The sequence below is a fragment of the Plecotus auritus genome, assembly GCF_963455305.1.
Source record: "Plecotus auritus genome assembly, chromosome: 1".
Lineage (NCBI taxonomy): Eukaryota > Metazoa > Chordata > Mammalia > Chiroptera > Vespertilionidae > Plecotus > Plecotus auritus.
In genome coordinates this window covers 181637206-181652109 of record NC_137770.1, presented here as the reverse complement: position 1 = coordinate 181652109, position 14904 = coordinate 181637206, and the positions used below count along the sequence as shown (strand labels likewise).

The 14904-nt window shown below is 40.0% G+C and overlaps 2 protein-coding genes across 11 annotated transcripts in view; one reads left to right on the top strand and one right to left on the bottom strand.

The window, feature by feature from the left end:
* Positions 1–9001, top strand: part of BMPR1B (bone morphogenetic protein receptor type 1B) — a 393766-nt gene extending 384765 nt beyond the window's left edge. For all 9 annotated transcript variants that reach the window (XM_080640956.1, XM_080640952.1, XM_080640953.1 and 6 more), the window contains one exon: positions 7226–9001. In XM_080640956.1, coding sequence (XP_080497082.1) covers positions 7226–7351 — 126 coding nt within the window. In that variant the 3' untranslated portion in view covers positions 7352–9001. The remainder of the gene's footprint in view (positions 1–7225) is intronic.
* A 5081-nt stretch (positions 9002–14082) lies between these two features.
* UNC5C (unc-5 netrin receptor C) overlaps positions 14083–14904 on the bottom strand; it is a 399186-nt gene continuing 398364 nt past the window's right edge. Inside the window, exon 17 of one of the 2 annotated variants that reach the window (XM_080644037.1) lies at positions 14083–14671. The gene's annotated coding sequence lies outside the window, so the exon portion shown is untranslated. The remainder of the gene's footprint in view (positions 14672–14904) is intronic. The other variant, XM_080644038.1, reaches the window with a different exon arrangement.

Genomic DNA, 14904 nt, shown 5'->3' with positions numbered 1-14904 from the left:
GTAAGTTTCATGATTTTGCATGTATATGTCCAGTTTTCTCAGCACCATATATTGAAGAGAGTATTTCATTAGTAGTTATTTTTGTCCATTGTGTGCTCTTGCCTCCTTCGTCAAATATTAATTGAACGTAATAGCTTGTGTTGATTTCTGAGTTCTCTATTCTGTTCCATTGGTCTATATGTCTGTTCTTGTGCCAGTACCAGGCAGTTTTGAGGACAGTGGCTTTGATATCGGGTATTGTGATCCCTCCAACTTTGTTCCTCTTTTTTTAGGATCGCTGCAGCTATTCGGGTTTATTTATTTATTTACTTATTTTTTTACTTATTTACTTATTTACTTTTATTCCATATGAATTTTTGGAGAGTTTGTTCTAGGTCTGTGAAATATGCCATTGATATTCTAATGGGGAATGCATTGAATCTGTAGGTTGCTTTGGGTAGTATGGACATTTTAATGATGTTGATTCTACCAACCCATGAACATGGTATATTCTTCCATTTGTTTATGTCTTCCTCTATCTCTTTTTTCAATGTCCTGTAGATTTCTGAGTACAGGTCTTTTACCTCCTTAGTTAAGTTTATTCCTGGGTATCTTAATTTTTTTTTGTTGTTGTTGCAATGGTAATGGGATTGTTATTTTAGTTTCTCTTTCTGTGAGTTCATTATTGGTGTATAAAAAGGCCATAGATTTCTAGGTGTTAATTTTGTATACTGCTACATTACCGAATTAATTTATTAAGTCTAGTAGTTTTTTGATGGAGTCTTTAGGGTTTTCTAAGTACAATATCATTTCATCTGTGAATAATGACAGTATAACTTCTTCCTTTCCAATTTGGATGTCTTTTATTTCTTCTTCTTGTTTGATCACTATGGCTAGTACTTCTAGTACTATTTTGAACAGGAGTGGTGAAAGTGGGCATCCCTGTCTTGTTCCTGTTCTTAGGGGAAATGGTTTTAGTTTTTGTTCATTGAGTATGAAGTTGGCTGTAGGTTTGTCATATAAGGCTTTTATTATGTTGAGGTATGATCCCTCTTTCCCACTTTCCTGAGAGTTTTTATCAAGAAAGGGTGTTGGATTTTGTCAAAAGCTTTTTATGCATCAATTGATATGATCATGTGATTTTTGTCTCTCAACTTGTTTATGTGATATATAACATTTATTGATTTGTGTATGTTGTACTAGCCGTGTATCTCTGGAATAAATCCCACTTGGTCATAGTGTAGGATCTTTCTAATATAATGCTGGATCAGATTTGCTAGAATTTTGTTGAGGATTTTAGCATCTATGTTCATGAGGGATATTGGCCTGTAATTCTCTTTCTTTGTAGTGTCTTTATCTGGTTTTGGGTTAGGGTAATGCTGGCTTCATATAAAGAGCTTGAAAGTGTTCCTTCCTCTTGAATTTTTTTTTGGAATAGTCTGAGGATAGGTTTTAGTTCTTTGAATGTTTGGTAAAATTCCTCTGTGAAGACTTCTGGACCAGGGCTTTTGTTTTCTGGAAGTTTTTGGATTACTGCTTCAATTTCATCAGTAGTTATCGACCTATTTCAAGTTTTTTGATTCTTCCTGACTGAGTTTTGGAAGATTGTATTTTTCTAGGAATATGTACATTTCACCTAGGTTGTCCAGTTTGTTGGAGTAGAGTTGTTCATAGTATTTTTTTACAATCCTTTTTATGTCTGTAGGGTTAGTTGTTACTTCACCTCTTTCATTTCTGATTTTGTTTATTTGGGTCCTCTTTCTGTTTCTTGGTGAGCCTGGCTAGAGGTTCATCAATCTTGTTTAACCTTTCAAAGAACCAGCTCTTGGTTTCATTGATCTTTTGTATTGTGTTTTGGTCTATATGTCGTTTATTTCCACCCTGGTCTTTATTATTTCCTTCATTATGCTCACTCTGGGCTTTTCTTGCTCCTCTCTTTCTAATTCATTAAGTTGTAGGGTTAGATAATTTATTACCATTTTTTCTTGTTTTTTGAGGTAGGCCTATAGAGCTATGAACTTTCCTGTCAAGACTGCTTTCACTATGTCCCATAGATTTTGGGTTGTTGTCTTTTCATTGTCATTTGCTTCTAGGATGCTTTTTATTTCTTCTTTGATCTCTTTGGTAACCCAATCATTGCTTAATAGCATGCTATTTAGCCTCCAAGTATTTGATTTTTTTTATTGTAATTTATTTCTAATTTTATGCCAGTGTGGTCTGAAAAGATGCTTGATATGATTTCTGTCTTCTTGAATTTTAAGAGATTTTGCCTGTGTCCTAATATGTGGTTTATCTTTGAAAATGTACCATGTGCACTTGAGAGGAATGTATATTCAGCTTGTAGGGTGAAATATTCTGAAGATGTCAATTAATTCTATCTGATCTAGTGAGTCATTTAGGATGCTATTTCTTTGCTAATTTTTTTGTTTAGAGGATTTATCCAGTGGTGTCAATGGAGTATTAAAGTCCACTATTATATGATTGTATTGCTGTTGATCTCTCCCTTGATATCTTCCAGAAGTTTTTTTTATATATTTGGGTGCTCCTCTATTGGGTGCGTATATGTTTACCAGAGTTATATTCTCTTGTTAAATTGCTCCCTTTAGTATTATGAAGTGGCCTTCTTTATCTCTTGTAATGGCCTTCACTTTGAAGTCTATTTTGTCAGCTATAAGTATTGCTACCCCAGATTTTTTTTTCATTTCCATTCACCTGAAAATTTTTTTTTCATCCCTTCATTATTAGTCTATCTGAGTCCTTTGTTCTGAGTGGGTTTCTTGTAGACAGAAAATATATGGGTCATGTTTTCTTATCCATTCAGCTACCCTATGTCTTTTGATTGGAGCATTTAATCCATTTACATTTACATTTAAGGTTATTATTGATAGGTACTTGTTTTTTGCCATTTTTATTCTTTATGCCTGTGTTCCTTTTTCCCTTTCTATTTATTCTTTTTATAGCAGTTTCTTTAGCATTTCTTGCATTGCTGGCTTGCTGGCTTTTTTTTTTTTTTTTTTTTTTTTTGTCTGTGAAGCTCCTTATTTCACCTTCCATTTTGAATGGGTATAGTATGCTTTGCATCAGTTTGTATATTTCATTCCATTTCCTTCTGGCCTGATGTGTTTCTATTGAGAAATCAGTTAATACTCTAATGGGAGATTGCTTGTAGGTAATTTTCTGTCTCTTTCTGGCAGCCTTTAAGATTCTTACTTTGTCATTGGTGTTTGTCAATTTAATTATGATGTGTCTTGGTGTCAGTCTGTTGGGGTTCATCTTGTTTGGGACTCTGTGTGCTTCTTGGACTTATGTGACTTTTTTCTTCCCCAAATCAGGGAAGTTTTCTGTCATTATTTCCTCAAACAGGTTTTCTTTTCCTTGCTTAGCTTTGTCTCCTTCTAGCACTCCTATTATGCGGATGTTGTTTTGTTTCATGTCATACCAAAGCTTTCTAAGTCTTTCCTCCTGCTTTTTAAGTTTTTTTTTTTCCATTTGCTGCTCTGCTTTGGTGTTTTGTTTGTTTGTTTGTTTGTTTGTTTGTGTGCCTTGTCTTGCAACACACTGTTGCAGTCCTCAGCTTCTTGTCTACTATTGAAACTTTCCAGTGTTCTTTATTGCAGCTATGTCATTCTTCATTTCCTCTTGATTCTCACACATGTCGAATTTGTCTTTCATCCTTTTCAGCATCCTTATCACCATTGCTCTGAATTCTTTCTCTGACAGATTTCTTGCCTCCATTTTGTTTATTTCCTTTTCTGGTCATTCCTCCTTTTCTTTCATATAGGGGTGTTTCTTTGTCTCCCCATTTTTTGCTGTTCCTCTGTGATTATTTATATGTATTAGATCAAACTGCAATGCCACTTAGTTTTTTTTGAATTTGGCTTATGTAGGAGATGTTTTGTAGGACCCATTGGTGCAATCTCTCGGATATTCTGGGCTGTGTATTCTAGAGATACCCCCTAATTGGGATATTTGTGTTCTCTTGGTATAGTAGGTTCTTGAGTGTTATTGTCCCATTGTGGATGGAGTCTCCTCTTAGGGTGACTGGTTATGTGGCTCACTCTCTATCATGTTGGCCAAACAGCACATAATACAACTTGACAAGTCACAACACAAAGGGAACAAAACATGAATGCACTCACGGCACCGATTACCCCAATAAAAGTGACCATCAGAGAAAAGATAATTAGGAGAGAGAAAAGAGAGCAAAAATGATGTTGAAAAAAGAAAAAAAAGGTAAGAGAGAAATGAAAAAAAAGAGTAAAAAATGTATATGGGGAGAAACACCACATAACAAACAAATAAAACAAAATATGCAAACTGTAAACATCCAGAAAAAGGGGAGGACAGAATCTGTAGAGGCAGAACTTATATACAGAAAGTAAGGTTAAGGAATTGAATCAATAGGGGAAGGACCACAGTTCAGTATAGAGGAGGTAGAAAGAGAATGGGTGGATAAGAGGAAAATAAAGATAGATAGATAGATAGATAGATAGATAGATAGATAGATGATAGATAGATAGATAAAACAAAAATATTTTAAATTTATCTCTTCATTTATTCATTTATTTTTGGAAAAGGAGAATAGAAGAGGGAGCAGATAGGCTTGAGTTTAGTGACTGAAACTAATTAAACTATCAGGAGAAGTAGAGAGCAAGAGAGGAGAAGAAAAACAAAAGCATAAAAAATTGACTAGCAAAGAAAGGGAAAGAGAAGGATGCATGGACTTGGAATAGGGGAGAGGAAATTAGATATATGAGTAAGCCAACAGAGACTACAGTAATAATAACACGTCATTAAAGCAGATAAAGAAGATCAATTTTTAACAAGGGATAAAAAGAAAGAAAGAGAATAACTAAAGAGGGGACAGGAGAAGAGAAAACAGGATGAAAGGAGGAGAATTGAGGAAGAAAAGGTGGAAAAAATAAAAAAAATAAGATAAAATAAAAATAGAGTGAAGAAAAAAATACAAAAAAGATAGAAAACCAAAAATATATAAAAAATAAGTATTTTTCAAATAAAAGATAAAATATAAAAAAGTGAAGTGTTGTTCACTTCAGCTGAGTTTTAATGCCCCATAGGGGCTGGTTTAAGACCTCACTCTTCTGTCTACCACTTCTCAGTTTCCTGTCAGGTAGTCAGCATTGTGTTGAAGTTCCAAGTGATTCTCCACTCCTCTGTTTGTGTCTGGCCGTAAGCAGGAGGGACCAATCTGCCAGCTTTGCCTGTCTGCCTGATGTCAATCTAAATCACTCAAGCATCTGTTTCTGACAGGGCTTTAGGTGGGGGTGGTGCTGTATCGCTATCTGGTACTGAGCAGCCCTTGTTCAACCCAGTCCCTGAGGGCTCTGTGGGGCTATTCAGTCTGTTTTTCCTTTGTAAAGCTCAAGGTGTAGGCTGGGTGTGGCTGTATTAGCTGCCTTGAGGCAGCTGGGAGGGGCTGGCTCTCCAGCAGAAAAATGGCTAGTTAGGTTTGGAGAGTCATGAATGTCTCAGTGCCAGACTACTGGTCACCTCTCCCTGTCCTGTTCTCCTCCACCGACTCTCCCCAGATCCACAAATCTGCACCTCTACCTGCTTCACAGCCTCGGGTGAGTGTTTGCAATTGAAAGTCCCATGAACGGGGTTTAGCAAATTAAAGCAAAGACAAAACAGAGGCAAAACAACCACGTGACTGCCAGTTTCTCTCCCCCTGGCACTGCATGGCTCGGGCAGCTCTTCAGGCTGTGGACGTAGATCTAGATTCCCCAGCTGCCAGCACCCCTGTGGACTTCCTTTCCACAGTCGGATGTTACACCTGTCCCCAATGGATGCAGCGCAGCTTCCTTCTGACCCTCTTGGCCCAGTGGTCATGCATCTCTCTCCAGCCAGATCCCCCATTCTACCATTCTCCAGGCATCCTCTGCCCTTCCTGGCTGTGAATTGTTTCACCAGCTTTGTCTAATTCACCAATTCAAGGTGGATGTTATTCGATTCCGTTGCTCCCTCTACTTCGGGACAAGGTGCAGGACATGTCTGCCTATTCAGCTGCCATTTTTCCTCGTGTGTGTGTGTGTGTGTGTGTGTGTGTGTGTGTGTGTGTGTGTTTAAAGCATCATGAGTTTTTCTCCATGAAAAACCCATGTGCAGCATTCTCACATTTTGATGAGAGAAAAGATAGGCATCTGAAAAATGCCATTGTCTATACATAGAAGTGATACAAGTTGACCTAGTAGAGATGCCTAAGGTTGCTGTGGATCTTTGTTAATAAGGATGACGAGATGTGATTTGAAGGAATCCATGTGCAAGAGGCCGTCAGGATACAATGGTGAAACCTAAAACAGGTCGTCAAAGAAGCTGTGCATAAGGAGGAACTGAGTGGGGCGGGCCTTGCCTTTCCTGACTCATCTGCTCCACATCCTCTCCATCCATCCTCTAAGCTTGTACACTCACCAAATCCTGGAGCGCTCTGGCAGGCTGGCACATTCAGAGATGCTTGAGCATCAGACATATACCAGAGCCAGGGCAAACATGTGGGCAGAGCACTGTTTATGAAATAATTCTTCACCGTTAAATGCATTTAAAAATAACCTTTGGCTCATTGGTTTTATGCTAAATAATACACATGTTTTCCAATGAGCTATGCAGAAAGCTTTATGAGATGTTGAAGTTACCTTACTTTGAAGCTGGTTACAGGCACTGGTATTACCCCAGATTCCTTCACTGAGGATTTCTAATGAAGTGAAATTGTGCTTTCAACAGGAAGACCAATAATTGATGTCGGAGAAAATTTTAGCGGGGCCCAACACAGGTCATGCATCTTGTTAAAAGCGACAGTGTGATGCTATTATTGTAGCAGACAGCTGCGACTTAGGAATAACTGTGTTTGTTTGAATAGTATGGAATGAGATAAAAGATTTAAGCTGATCAAATGTTATAAACAAACCAGGAGTGGGGAGTGGAATACAGACTCCCTGCGTATTTTTGTATTTATTTAATACTGACTTCAAAGACACTCTTCTTCAATCAGCAAAACCACTTGCTTGCTCCTATCAGAAGGATATTATGAAAATCTGTCTTAGTCATTGAAAATTTGCATGAAAAATGAAGTGTTATGAACTGTTGTCTACATGGTTTTAAAAGGAGCTTTTGAAAATATATTCAAACTCCAGAAACTCAAAATTAAAAGCAAAATACCAAGGGCCAGCCTGACACATAATAAATACATGTCTCTAACACCACTCCCACTTTTCCGTTTCCCTCCCTGCAGTGTCTGAGGCAGATGGGGAAACTCATGACCGAGTGCTGGGCTCACAATCCCGCGTCCAGACTCACAGCCCTGCGCGTGAAGAAGACACTTGCCAAAATGTCAGAGTCCCAGGACATTAAACTCTGATTTGAGGGGGGAAAGGAAGAAAAAAAAAAAAAAAAAAGAAAAGAAAAAGAAAGCATCATGGAGAAAGCCAGCTCTTCCTCTCTTTGTGGGCAGAGTAGAAAATGTTCCCGAAGCATCCACAGTCCAAGCCTCAAACAGCCCTGCTTCCCAGGGGGTTCAGTGTCACCACTCGGGGAGCAGCGTGGACAAAGGCAGAAGTTCCCAGAAGCAGGGACCCATTGTGTCTGGAGGAGGTTGAAACCGCTCGGGTAACTTGTTTGAGACATGGTGCATGTTGCTTTCTAAGAAAGCCCTGTATTTTGGGATTGCCCCCTCTTTTTTTTTTTCTTTTTCAAAAGATGCTTTAGTTTTGCCAAAATATAACAAAGAATTTAGGTGTTTTAAGGTTGTTACTATTCTAGTTTAAATAATAACAATGAGAGTTTTTTGCAGAAATTCTGCTAGAAAGGAAATTAAAAAGTTTTTTTTTATTGGTAAAATTTTGTTGCACTCTACAAACCAAAAGACAGTCTGTGAGGTTGGAGACCACAGAATGGAACTGTCTGAAAAGCCCGCCCCTGCCTGCTGTGACCACTTCGGCCAGCCCTGCGTGGGGGGCTGCCACAGCAATGTGAATGCACCTGGGTACACATCCCACCTGTCTGGGACCCATTTGGGGATTCCTGCAGGTGACCTTTTGCAGCTTCGGAGGATATGGAACAAATGAAGATTTTGTGTGATTCTGTTAGAAGTAAGTGTCAGTGTTCTTCAGAACCACGTTGTGTTTCTGATTCTGTTAGGCCTCTCTTTCATGGTCAAATCTCTTCCTTTTCATTAAACACAAGCACAGCTTTTTTTTTTAATGTGAAGAGAACTGACCAATGCATGCTTTTGATCTCTCAAAGGAAAGGATCAATATTCAATGAAATAGCCATCAGTCGAGTTGATGACCACACCTTTAGAATAGAGATCATTGGCTCTGTGTTGTAAGATGACCGTGTTAGTAAGGTAGAGGATGTGGTTGGAGGTGCACATGGCTTGTTTCCTATACATGCAGAAGAGCTGATCTCAGACGCACGAGGGTAAATGATGCACACCTTACTTTGTATTATAGATAAAACCAGTTTCTTTTCATTATTGTCTGTCTCTTGTGTCTGAGTTAAGGGAAGGAGAGGAAGCATATGTCAGGTTAATGTAACTAAATTTTAATTTAAAAATAGATAACTATGTCCTCCAAATGGGACTCACAGAGGAGAGTTAGTGGAAGCCACAAAAATATTCTGGCTGCTGTGATTTATTTTTCTAGAATAGATATGGATCTAGCATGTACATCATTTAAGTGGTAATTACATATCTTTAGGAATGCTGACTCTATTTTATTTTATTCTCATTATGTTCAGTTCACTTTTTAATTTATTACTTTTGTATTCTCTGTGGCACTTGTGCAAAACATCTCTTCACCCACTTAATTCTGCAGAGTTTTCACTATTGAGACACATGAGTCCAATCATGGACTGGGCCAACATTCCTGAGCAACAGGAACATAAAGTTCAAAATTGTACACATCCCCCTCACCTTTATTCATTTACATGTTCTTACTGTGGCTTTCTTTTACTTCTTAGAAATTCTGTAATTTAATAAGGAATTGGGAAATACTTTCTCCCTAGTCTTAAAAAAAAATAAAAAATAAAAGGCATTCCTTCCAGAATCCTGCAGAGGGCAGTGTTTTATAACACATTTGCACCACTTGGTGATTGAAGGATGGAAGTTTTTTGAAATTTTGACAGCTGCATGAAAAATGAGAAAGTATTTTCCTTATTTCTGAAGTAGGCTTGCAGCTGGTGACTTGTTCATTCAGAAAACACCCTAGAGCAGAGAGTGATTGTGAGCTGTGCTTACAGTCTCAGAGCATCATAAGAAACAGTGTTCCATATTCAGCATTGACTTCCCAATGCTTCATAGCCACATTTTGTTTGTAACAAAGAAATAAGTGGGATTTTAAAAAATTCTTGAATATGAACAAAATTTGTTTTTTACAAAGATTAAAAACAGTTGGCTCCAAGTAGAATTTCAATCAGAATGCTGCTTTTGGTGTTATTAGAATAACCCAAATGGCAATGTAACGGTTCCTTTTTCTTGTGTCAAATTGTATTCTTTGTGATAGCTTAGAAGGAATATGTGGCTAGAACTAAGTGTGATAATCATCTGAGCCGTGGAGAGAAACTTCATTACCTCTAATCAGATCATCTACAAACAAATAAGTCAACATTTATGCCCATAACTGGGGACATGTTTTTTTTTCTTGATTTTTTCCTAAATTTAAGTGAGGTTGGACTTCTTAGATAAAAACGTGTGCTCTTTTTGGTAAGTTTTTATACATGATAACTGCAAATCAGAATATTTTGTGGGGAAGTGATGATTTGAAAGTAAACTAGATTTCTAGGGAGGTGTTGGTTCCAATGAAGAATGGCAGGAAACTTCTATATTATTTGTTTAGTTGCTTTGGAAAAATCAGTAGCTTACTTTCTAATTCTCAATTTGATTTACTCATTATGAACATCTAAAAATTGTTCCTGAGATACTTCAAAAGACTTATTTAGTTAGTATAGTCTTTCAATGCAACAAGCATTTATTTATGAGTAGATGTTTTTGTCTTCACAAAATTCACCTTACTTAAGGAACCCTAAATTGTTCTTAAAGAGACTACCTACTTACTTCCAAATAATCCTTTTTTATTTTTAAATTTCTAGTAGCTCAGAAGAAGTGAATTGTATTTTATTTTATTTTTTGTTTCACCTTTCTATAGAATAAGTGGGGACCTGGAAATTAATAATGTAGATGATTTCCTATTATCAGGACTATTTCAAAGACTAAGATTTTCTTCTAGTTGCTCCCCCCAAAGGAATCCTAAAATATTAGTTGCTAGCTAATATAAGTTTTGTATGCTAAGATGTTCAGGTTTATAGTTTATTATGTGTATATATATTATATAAATATATATGTTTATATAAATATTTTGTTCAGTTTGGAGTCTGGCACAACTCCATTTTGTGGATTAGAGAGTAAAATATTAGAGATGATAAAGTACTAAATGAAACATAATATTTATTTATAAAAGTGTTGTAGATTGTTAATCATAAGTCACAGTGCTACGAACATTGTGTGTGAAGAGACAGGCCTTTGACCTCCTGGAAAGCACCGCTCAAAAGTAACTAGTGACCATTCTTTTTAGTATCAAAACATAAAGCATCTTGGAAAACATGCTAAGATTTTATTTACAGGGAATTCTTTTGTAATTCAGTCTGTAAACGAAACTCTTTTGTTTCATTTGTTGCGTAGTCGGGTATAGCCAGGACCGAATAACAACCAGAATTCATGTTCCTAGAGCCAAGCATAGGCATCGGAAGTTACAGTGTTCATGTTGCTGGTCTGTTCTAGCTCTTCATGTTTGTAGTTGGAAAGGCACTGAAAGAAGTACAGTTTTTAAACTTGAATTGTTCTGTGGTTATATCTCCTTGGAAAACTCAGTCACAAAGCAATGGAAACGAACGAAATGGCATCAGCAGTGATTTAATTTAGCAATTATGATTCCTCTTGTAAAACAAAGCAGAAAAAACAATGCCATATTTTTTTGGAGAAGAGTTGGCAATAAAGGGTTTTGTTGTCTGTTTCAAAAGAAGACTCATTGTGTTCTTTAGGGGAACCAGTGCCTTATTGAATTTGTATATACTGTAATTATTCAGGACTAGGGAACAAACAACTGTATTGTATTTGTTACAAATTGTATATGGCTTTGTTTGAACATTCCCCCAAATAAAACGGTTTCATTCTTCCCTTGGCAAGAACGCGTCTGTTATCTGATGGTTGTGCCTTTTTCTGACTTTGAAACTATCACATGGTGTCACCAGGCATCCACGAAGAGAGAGGCGGGTAAGTTTACACACCTGGTGGCAAGAGAGCAGGAGCCATGGTCTGATGGCTTCTGTTTTCTCTGTAAGTCGGAGGCACAGTCATTTGCTGAGAGTGAGAAGAAAGGTAGGAAGTCATCGGTTTGAAGAAGTGAGAATTCTGTGAAAACTGACAGCTCGGTGGTTGTGGGCAACGCTGAGGGCCCAATCAACAAGGATGCTGTGTGGCTGAGTGGCCAAGAGGGTGGCCTCTGGACCACCGGACAGCCTGTCTGTGACTCCCGGCTTACTCCTTCCCTTGGCTGAGTGACACTAGGCTCAGTTTCTTCCCCTCGAGGATAGGAATCACACTAATATCTACTGCATGGAGTGACTCTGAAGCTGAAACGGAGTAATCCATGTATCAAGCATGAAGTAAGCCTGCATCCATTGCGAAGCATTCGCTGTTGTTACAGATTCATAAGGCCACTTTTCCATATAGTTTGAGGATTTTATTTGTCTATCAGCAACCCAATGGGTAGGCATGGAAATGCAGTAATTGGATTCATTCAGGGTAGGGCTTATCAGGCCTATGGAGCAATGGGTCATAAAAAATAAAGATTATTATCGTTTGACCTGGTCCATACCAGGGGCGGGTTTAAAGAGGAGCCAGCTGATAGGTCAAAGGACAGGGAACCCTGAGGGGGGTGAGTGGTACATGATCAGTTTCTGAGAAAGTGGCTGTGGTCAGAATGAAGATTCAAAGAGGAAGCGGCGAGACTAAGGGTGTGGTCACCCTTGGGTCTGTCCTTGTGGGTTCTGAAGCCCCCCAGGATGGTGGCACAGAGGGGCGGACACAGAGGGAGGCCAGGCCTCACACTCTCCAGGGACCACAACTTGGACGGGTTTGAGGCGGGCCGTCAGCCGTGACTTTGGAAGTGATTTCATGCTCTCCTGGGTTCAGCTTTCCCAACAGGGACCCCGGCTGCCAAAGCTCCAAGGTAGGGCTTCCCCGGCAACATTGGGCTGTCTGTGCTACCCGCGTTTTCTTTCTGAAGTGCTGTTTTGTTCTGTAACTGAATTTTCATTCTTTTACATGGAGTTGAATTCTCTAGTTCAGCCACAGGACTCACGTCTCGCTTTTATTCTTTTTTTTTTTTTAATTTTTTTTAAACATATTTTATTGATATTTCACAGAGAAGAAGGGAGAGGGATAGAGAGCTAGAAACATCGATGAGAGAGAAACATCGATCAGCTGCCTCCTGCACACCCCCCACTGGGGATGTGCCTGCAACCAGTGTACATGCCCTTGACCGGAATCGAACCCGGGACCTTTCAGTCCGCAGGCCGACGCTCTATCCACTGAGCCAAACCGGTTTCGGCTCGCTTTTATTCTTAATCTATATATTGTCACTACTTCCTGAGCCCTGGCAAACATTTGAACTTGTAACCCCAGCTTTGAATCATTCTTAAGTCACTCTCCCAGTTCGGGGAGAGGGGGTATTTCTTAGTGTTGGCACAGCTGCTCACAAACACTCTCTTGTTAGGGGTCGGGCTGGTTGCAGTCCACCTGACACCCTTCTCCAAGTACAATCGATCCTTGAACAACATTGGTGTTAGGGGCATGAAAACCCGGCACAATCAAAACTGTGTAACTTTTGACCCCCCTCCTCCCAAAAATAAAACTTAACTAGCAATAGCCTACTGTTGACCAAGGCTTTACTGATAACATAAACAGTCAACAGATATTTTGTATGTGATATGTACACTGAGTGGCCAGATTATTATGATCTCTGAACGCATAATAATCTGGCCACTCAGTGTATATCCTATGTAATAAAAGGCTAATATGCAAATTGTCCCCTTGACTCGACCAGGAGTTTGACCAGCAGTCAGGCCGGCCAACCGCCCATGTCCCCTCCCCCTGGCCAGGCTGGCCGGACCCCACCCATGCATGAATTCATGCACCGGGCCTCTAAAAAAGAAATATATATATATATATATATATATATATATATATATACACACACACACACACACACACACACACACACTGAGTGGCCAGATTATTATGCGTTCAGAGATCATAATACTCTGGCCACTCAGTGTATAGTACCCTGTATTCTTACAATACAGTAAGCTGGAGGAAAGAAAGTGTTATTCAGAAAATCAAAAGGGAAAATGCAGCATTTATTGGGAAAACCCCACAGGTAAGTGAACCCGCTCAGTTCAAACCCATGCTGTCCCAGGCTCAGCGGGAGTTCTTTCCCCGAAGACAGGCCCGCCTTCCCCGCCATGCCTAGTCTCGTAGCTGCTTTCCATCGCACTGGGAGCCTTTTTACCCGCTCACCCGAAGGGAGTGGCGAGTGTCGTGAACCAAGGTGAACACCTGCTTGGCTTCTGCTAGAGCTTGGGGCATCCTGTGTGACGGGCTCACCTGTCATCCCTACCTCTTGTGCAGGGGTTTGCATGCCTTGTTGAAAATCAGATCTCTGAGGGCAGGGAAGGCCCTCATCCTCTTCTTAGTCAGTGAACGCCCAGGGGCCCCGAATGCAGCAGTTCTAAGACTCTGGTTCTCTCATCCAACTGCTCAGCAGTATCACCTGGGTACTTCAAAAACTAACGCCCTCCCCTCCCCACCCCCGTCCCCAAACTGTGAAATCAGAATCTCTGGCAATGGGACCCAGGCACTCAAGTGATTCCAACGTGAGAAGCCACATTCTGGAACCTCGCCCTGTCCCTGAGGGGCTGGTGATTGCCATCCATGCAGAAACCAGCAGCTCTGTGTCCTCGCGAAGGAGCCCATGGTGGCTCTTCAGGGAGAAGGGCTTTGCTAGGAAGAAATGAGAGACAGCGTTCTCTGTTGCTTATAAATATAATTTATTACCTGTTTAAAAATTCTTTCTTACATTTTGTACATGTAGGCTGACAGAATAAATGCAGGCAAGTTACAAACCAAGGGACAGCAGGAAAATGGGGAGAGGCAGCCAGAGAGAGAGAGAACAGAGGCACCCCGGGAGCTGGCCCTCACCTCTGCTGAGGCTGTGTGGCGGGCGGTGCCCCGGAGCATCCTCCTCCGCCAGGGGTTTTCTAGAAAAGGAATTGCATAGACGATACAGCAAGAGGGAACTCCGCACCAACAAAAGAAGTGTCCCATGTCTGAAAAATCAAGGTGGCATTGTTGTGTTTAAAAGAAGAAAAATGACAAAGCCCTGAACCTCCATCTGACATTTCTGCCCTTGAACTGTTCCAAAGGGAACAGCAGGTGGATGACACCAGCTCTTCCCCTGACACACATCGGCTGTCTTCTTTAGAAAGCAAAGGGGAAGGTCAGCAGCTCGACACTGAACTCAATGAGCACACAGCACTGCGCCCAGCACACTCCCAGAGCGATGATGTTCCCTGCAACTGAGCTAACGCGCTGTCGGAGGGTGAGGCTTCACCACCAGCAGGTCTAGGAAAGAAGGGAGAACGCAAATCACAAATCTCATATCCAACGCGTTCCTTTTGCTGTCCTCTTTCTCCTCCAAGGCCTGGAGGAATAACCACGTGTGTTTATAACCCTACATTAGCAGGTGTCGTAAGAGACTTTAAAATATAAAAGGGCAAAGGCATCTTCCACTGGCCCTGGCTTTCTTGCTCTTTTATGCTATTCTGAAACAGACGCCTTTTAACATGGACAACATG